The sequence below is a fragment of the Morus notabilis genome, unplaced genomic scaffold, assembly GCF_000414095.1.
Source record: "Morus notabilis unplaced genomic scaffold, ASM41409v2 Scaffold195, whole genome shotgun sequence".
Taxonomy (NCBI): Eukaryota; Viridiplantae; Streptophyta; class Magnoliopsida; order Rosales; family Moraceae; genus Morus; species Morus notabilis.
The window spans coordinates 458,024-465,581 of NW_010360717.1; the positions used below are offsets into that span (position 1 = coordinate 458,024).

General features: G+C 30.6%; 1 protein-coding gene across 1 annotated transcript; it reads right to left on the reverse strand.

Annotated features, from left to right (window-relative positions):
- Window positions 1-4,191: 4,191 nt before the first annotated feature.
- On the reverse strand, window positions 4,192-5,382 carry LOC21399099 (bZIP transcription factor 27). Its single transcript, XM_024165057.1, has 3 exons — window positions 4,883-5,382; window positions 4,629-4,710; window positions 4,192-4,468 (listed from the first exon to the last, which is right to left on the reverse strand). The coding sequence occupies exons 1-3, from the start codon at window positions 5,335-5,337 to the stop codon at window positions 4,391-4,393; spliced, it is 615 nt and encodes a 204-aa protein (XP_024020825.1). The 5' UTR covers window positions 5,338-5,382; the 3' UTR covers window positions 4,192-4,390.
- Between the last annotated feature and the right edge of the window lie 2,176 nt (window positions 5,383-7,558).

Below are 7,558 nucleotides of genomic sequence, written 5' to 3' on the forward strand. Positions count from 1 at the left end.
ATTATTTATATAATATATTTAATAATATATTTATTTAATATATTTAATATATTATTTATTTAATATATTATTACATGTTTTTAAAAATTAAATCACCAAACGCAGTTTTAATTTTTTTTAAAACTGAAATCAATCTCTAAATAAAACTACCAAACGTATTTTCAAAAATAATTCAAAAATGAAACTAAAAACGTTTTATTTTTATTTTCGTACAGAAAACAAAAACATTTTGAAATCAATTCCAAACGCACCCTTAATTTTTTCCATTTCCACTTCTCTCACACGAGTCAGGGACGTCCGTTGGATCTCCATCGGTGTCCAGGGAATTGGAAAAGCATCAAAATGCCAAATCAACTCCCTCACCGGACCGATTTAAGAAACCTCCTGTGGCGATGGAGCTTCGATCTCCTGTGCCGGAGAATCACACCTCGCCGGCGTCGGAGAGTCTTCCGCCGAAGTCTCCTCTGCCTCTTCCGGTATTTGATTTTAAAGAAGGTACCAGGACGTCGTGGAAGCTCGCCAGAGAAGCTCCTAGGCTCTCTCTGGATAGCAGGGCCACTATGGACGCTAAGGGAAGCCTTTACCCGAAAGAGATAAGAACCAACGCAGCAATTCAACAAACTTCAATATTGATTTTTTTTAGATGAAAGAGAGATGCAGAGAGTTGGTTCGAAAACGAATTGGGTTTTCTTGAAGAGAGCTGCTGCTGGGATTTCTTATGGCCTTGGTGGTATGTCTTCTTCTTCTTCTCCTCCGCTTAGTTTTGCTCTGTTGTCGATGAATTTAATATCTCAAAACCATTCGAAGGCCTCTTCGTAAGAGTTTTCTCGAAGCAAACATGGCAGAGAGCACGATAAAATGGAAACTCTTGAAGATGCTTTGAAGATGTTTGATGAAATGCTCCGAATCCGTCCTCTTCCTTCTGTTGTTTGTATCAATCAGTTGTTGGGCCAAATTGCCAAAATGAAACATGTTTTCAAAAACTATTAATTATTAAATACTATTATTTATTTATTTAGGATTAAATTATTATTTATTTAATATATTAAATACGATTACATATTTTTAAAAATTAAACTATTAAACGCACTTTCAGTTTTTTTTAAAACTGAAATTAATATCTGAATAAAATTACCAAACGCATTTTCAGAAATAATTCTAAAATGAAAATGAAAACGTTTTCATTTCCATTTTTCCACAGAAAACAAAATCATTTTGAAACGAATTCTAAACGCACCCTATATGTTTTGTTCTGCTATAAAATGCTGGATTTTTTGTCATAAAGATGGTTGCCTTGTTGTCACAAAATATCTCCGTTGCTCCCTCTTGCCTTTGTTGAAGTTCAGCTAACATTCTTCTTAACCACATGGCTTGACAAGCTGCTGAAGTGGCTGCAATGTACTCAGCTTCTGAGGACGACAATGCTACTATGACTTGCTTCTTTGAGCTCCAAGTGATTACTCCTGATCCAAGAGTAAAAACATTTGCTGAAATACTCCGCCTATCATCTAATGAACTTGTCCAATCACTGTCCGTGAACCCACATAATTTGATGTTGGAAACTTTTGAGTACCAAATCCCATAATCCATAGTTCCAGTGATATAACGCAAGACCCGCTTCGCTGCTCCAAAATGAAGCTTTGAAGGATGTTGCATAAACCTGGAAATCACACCAACAGAAAATGCAATATCGGGTTGAGTGTGGGTTAGATAAATTAAACCTCCAACCAAGCTTCTGAATCTTTTATCATCAGCCATCTTTGCCCCATCTTCACACTGCAATTTTTCATTGATATTCATGGGTGTAGCTGGTGGTTTACAATCAACCATGCCAAATTTATTAAGAACATCCTTAGCATATTTTCTTTGGGAAATGAAAATTCCATCTACTGCTTGTTAGACTTCAAGGCCAAGAAAATAATGCAGCAAACCCATATCAGACATTTCAAACTCATGCATCATACGTGATTTAAACTCAGCCACAAGAGAACTAGAGGAGCTTGTATAAATGATATCATCAACATAAAGACAAATAATGATGAAATCATTTTTACCTTCCTTCTTCACATAGAGAGTGGGCTCATTCTCACTTCTCAAGCATCCATTTTGCTGAAAGTATCCATCAATTTTACTATACCATGCCCGAGGAGCCTGCTTCAATCCGTACAATACCTTTCTCAACTTGTACACCTTTTTCTCTTTGCCTTCAATCATGAAACCTTCTGGTTGAATTACGTAAACTTAACATAATTATCTCACTCCTTAACATAATAAAATGGATAGATTGCAAACTCATGTTTTCGTATATTTTGTTTGTTCAAATTGTTTGCGAACTTTGTATTCATACTTTTTCAGAATGATACAGTCATTAAGATAATAAAGATTCAAGAGGTTTTTTATTTGTTATTTTGTTTACTTGTTTATATCTTATTTTATATCTTTACCCTAATTTTCACATCCCTTAATATAATAAAAATAAATAGATTGCAGACTCGTGTTTTTGTGCATTTTGATTGTTTTAAATTGCTTGCAAACTTTGTACCCATTTTTTTCATAATGATAGTCAGGAGAGATGTTTTATTTATTGTCTATAACTTGTATTATATTTTTACTAAGGTCTCATTCACTTTGCAGATTTGAGTTTTTAATTTTAAGTTTCTACAGTAAAAGACTCTAAAAAAAATGTCACATCTAACTTTTTCTGCTACAATAAAAAGTTCTCAGAAAATGTCACATCTCAGCTCAAATCAAAAACTTAAATCCGCAAAATGAACGAGACCTAAAATTTTATTATTCCTTAATATGATTAGCTTTCTGTTTTAGGGTTTTGTCTGCTATTTTGTGCATATTTGTTTATTTTTTATTTAAAAAATTTTGGGTAAATGTTTTTTTATTTGTTTAAAAGTTTTTTTCTTGAAATAATTAAATTTAATTATTTTGACTTTTTATATTTAAATATGAATATTCATTATGTTATATATCTTTCCCATTTTATCGATTTATTAGGGTTCTTTTTTTATTATTATGTAAAGATATGAATGTCCTTATATGTATGATAGCAAATAATTTTCTAAATAAAAAAATAGGCCTTTTTAGATTTAAAATGTTCTAAATAGACATTTGTGTAAATGACCCTATCTTAGTTTTCTAATTGTGACGACTTTGAGGCTTGTTTGCTTAATCATTTTTTCATCAATTAAAAGCAAGAAAAACGTTTACTTTAATGTCTAAAATGTCTCATCCACCCATGAATCTTGTCTCACTCCCACCAAACAAATCTCCACAATTGTGTTAATAATAATTAAATGTTTGAGAACTATGATAAATAGGACCCATTTGCTTAGTTAAACAAAACAAAAACAAAAAAACAACACAAAACAAAAGCCATCATTTTTCCTGCTGGAAATACAGAAAAAAAAAAAAAAAAAAAAAAACACACACACACACACACACACACGCGGCTATGTCCCAATCAGTGTCACATTTCAGCTCCGCTGTTCGAATAACCATTTGATGCGCCAAATGCTGCTTATATTATGGTAATAAACACAAACGAATACTTCATAATGACCAACCCGAACATTGAGGGAAAAAGGGCACAAGAGATAAAAGTATCTTTTTCTCTCCTTTTCGGCAGAAAATAAGAGTGATCGAAAAGAATATACATATATTGATTAACATGCATGTATTTACCAAACAAGTCCATTGATTTATCTCCAAAAACTCTCTCAACATTTTTACCTTGCAACTTTCAACGTCTAAGGTTGCATTTAGTATAAGATTTTAAATCAGAGTAATTTTAATTTTAAAATAAAAATCATGATTCATAATTTAAATTTAATATCCAAATTATGATTCTAAAACTAAAATTAGAACTAGAAATTTGAACCATCAAAACTAAGGGTGGGAAGGTTTTACTTTTTAGGTAATTTTAAATTAAAACATCACAACAAAATTCAAACTTTTAACTAATTTTTAAAATTTTTTTCTTTTTTACAAACAAGTAAAAATTTACATCCGAACCATAACTCTCATATTAAGCGCAACCTAAATCTTCTCGTTGACTCTAAGCAAATGAGAAATCTCCTCACTGGACAACAAAAGGCGACATGGGAAAGAGACTAATTAGAAAGAACCGACAGGCAATTCAAGAAGGAGATGCAATCAACGCAACAAAAACATCACACCCACTAAAGTATACCCAACTTGTCCACCTTTTCGGACCACTTGTCTTATCTTTAAGAGAAAATTTTGGCAAGCGGAGAAAAAACTAAAAATAGAAAGAAAAAAAAAATCAAGAGAGAGAGAGCAAAATCCAGTGGCCAGCAGCTCATCTTTAAACCCACTCTAGTGAAGTTGGTGTCTTTCTTCTCACCACTACTACTACTACTCAAAATGGAGCAGTTAAGGTTCTATACAAAGTACGCTTTTTTGGAACCTCCAACGCCGTTGGGGCTGCCAAGTAGAACTGCTCAAACGTTAAAACAACAAAAATAAGAAGAAAAAAATTAAAAAGAAAAAAGATTGTTATAATCTCTCGCACTAATTCCATTTATTCAAATGATCAAAAACCAAGGATTTTTTTTTTCTTTTGTAACTTTTAAGTTAATTTAAGCAGTAAGTAGTACCTGTGTTAGTTGGTTTTTGATCCTAGCATTCTCTTTCCGCAAATGAGCAACTTTATGTTCTAACTCATTTGTATAAGCCTGCAAGAGAATTTTATTTTTTAAAACCAACTTCATAAGCGAAAAAACCTCAACCTTCTTTTCCCTTAAAAACAAGAAAAAACAAGAAAAAACATAATAATAATAATAATAATAATAACAAGAAGAAGAAGAAGAAGAAGAAGAACAACAACAATAAAGGAAGAGAAGATTCCTGTTTTCGGGCTCTTGACCGAGCAGCTGATTCTCTGTTCTTCATCAAGCGCTTCCGTTTCACTTCACTAGAATCATCGCTATTTTGTTGGACCCTTTTCTTGTCACAAGCAGGAGAATCCAAAGCAGGTTTTTTGACAAGAAAAGCACTAGTTTCGAGGAACTTGAAACCCAACTCGGAATCGGAATTCAAGCTTAGTGAGGTACGTTGTTGGGACAGAGAACCGAATCCGAAAGAAATGGTGTCGCCGGCGGACGACACGTCGTTTGGTGGTGGTTGGTCTTTGTAGGAAAGGAGAGGTTTGGAGAATAAATCTTGGAAATGGAAGGTTTGGGCTGTGGTGGTAGTGGAACTTGAACGGTGAGGGTGGTGGAGTGAGGAAAGGTTGATGTCGTTCCACATTTCTTCCATGGATTTTAAGGGAGATGAGCATATGGAGAAAGATTTGAAGATCAGCATGAAAAAGAGGGAGAGGGGGAGAGAGAGGAAAGAGAATGGGGTTTTCGACGGAGAAATGGAGAGGGTAGACTTTCAAATGTAAGCTCTCACAGAATATTATATTTAATTTTTTTATTATAATTAAAAAAATTTAAAAAATATTATATTTTAACTTAAATTAAAATTTTAAATTGTAAAACGAATCAGACCATAATAAAATTTGGGATCGAAAACTCGACCCTAATTCGGGCTATGTCGTCGATCATGAGCCAACATTTGATGGTCCTCGAGCCTGATTTAAACTTCAAATTCTACTTAAGAAAGCCTTAATTAGATAGATGATTTTTAGTTAAAAAAAAAAGATATATGATAAGAAACTTTTTATGATGATTCCAGTAATTTTCGTTTTTATAACAGTAATAATAACCAAATAAGGATTAGACAAGGCCTTTAATTTGTTGGGAGTTTCTCAATTAGAACTAAAAAATAAGAATTAGGGAAAAATTTTTATTTTTAATTATTTAATTTATATTTAAAATTATTTAATTTAAGTATTTTTTAATTTAATGTGATTTTAATATAAAAGGCTACACGGAAAGTTTCTAAGGGCTTATTCTTTTGAGTGAAAAACTTAAAAAAAGGTAACTTGAGTTACAATTTTATTCGAGTTCATGCTCTTTTAAGTTTAAACTCGAGTTCAAACTCGAGTTTAGGACTAAAACTCGAGTTCAAGTTTTCCCTTCAACTCGAGTACAGAAACTCGAACTCAAATTAATGAACAGTATTTTTTCTATTACCCATATACCCTATTAAAATTTTTTATCAGCATTGAGTTTTTATTAAAATACTATCTAAATATAAATTCAAGTTTTGACTCACTCAAACACAAACTCAAAAAGATTCTTATCTCAAACCATAATTCAAATGTACACAACCAAACACAAAGTCAAGTTATAAGTTTAACTCAAGTTATAACTCAAATTTAACTCAAAAATTATTCTCAAGTTAAACTCTAAAAGAACAAGCTCTAATTTGTTTAGAGACAAGGCATATGTAAAAAGGTGTTCAGCATTGAGCAGTGTTACATACAGGTGTTTTAGGTCTTATTTATTTTATTAATTTAAATTTAAAATTTAAGTTTTATTATAATAAAAAATTCTTAAAAATAATTTTATTTAATTTTTTTATTATAATAAAAAATTCTCATAAAATTATATTTTAATTTAAATTAATAAACTAAATAAGACTTTAATTAATTGTCAACGATGTCATCCTACCTTCTGGTTAATTATACCACCGCCGGCATTTCAATTTCAAAGTCGTCATTCCCTTTAAGTTCCTCGAGAATGTTGCCAATGCCAGAGCCTCAGGCTCATATCAAGTAAATAGCCTCTAATTAAATGGCACGTGTACACAACAAAAACAAGCAAAAAAAAGTGTAAAGTGACTCGAAAAACACTTTTTTTCTACTAACTAAACAAATAAAAATAAGAAATTTTTTAAGTAGTTCGTTAATTTAAATTTTTAATTTAAGTTAAAATATTATTTTATATAAAATTATTTTATAATAATAAAAAAATTAAATCTGACTATTTTTAAGAGTTTTTTACTGTAATAAAATTTAAATTTTAAATTTATATCAGTAAAATGAATGAAATTTTAGTATTCTTTTTTTTAAAATATTTGTTTTTTTTATTTATCAATCGTCAAATATGTATTAAATTTGGCAAAAATTCAAATCATATTAAAAAAATAATACAGATTTAATGACTAATAAATAAAAAACACATGTGTTCTAAAAAAAATCAGAAAAATTCTCTAAAAATAAAAAATAAATCTATCGCTTAATTTTTAAGGTGTGTCTAATTAGAATGGTGATATAGTAATAATAATAGTAACGACAAAATAATGGAATGGAATAGAATACATTAAAAGCAAATTCTAATTCTTTTATTTAGTCGGAGTAATGAAATAACTCTAGAATAGATGGAAATGAATCGTACTTTAACAAATATATACTTAAACCTATGACTATCCTTTTAAACCAGAACCAAGAACGAACAAACCCAAATCTGAGGGAAAAAGAGAGCCATTTGAACAACCCCAAATCTAAAATCATATATTCCATACAAAAAAATTATTAGAAAGTCTATCACAAATTGGAAAAAAAAAAAATTTTATTACATGGTTCTAACGAACTAATTCTATAAAACAAAAGAAAAGTTAAGATCATCAAAGGAAT

What these genes read in the sequence shown, in the direction of transcription:
- LOC21399099 (XM_024165057.1), bottom strand. Translation starts at nt 5,337, where the DNA reads ATGCTGATCTTCAAATCTTTCTCCATATGCTCATCTCCCTTAAAATCC. An exon ending in GCTCGGTCAAGAGCCCGAAA is followed by an intron (nt 4,711 to 4,882) that starts ACAGGAATCTTC and finishes TAAAATTCTCTT; the next exon opens with GCAGGCTTATACAAATGAGT. An exon ending in TCAAAAACCAACTAACACAG is followed by an intron (nt 4,469 to 4,628) that starts GTACTACTTACT and finishes ACGTTTGAGCAG; the next exon opens with TTCTACTTGGCAGCCCCAAC.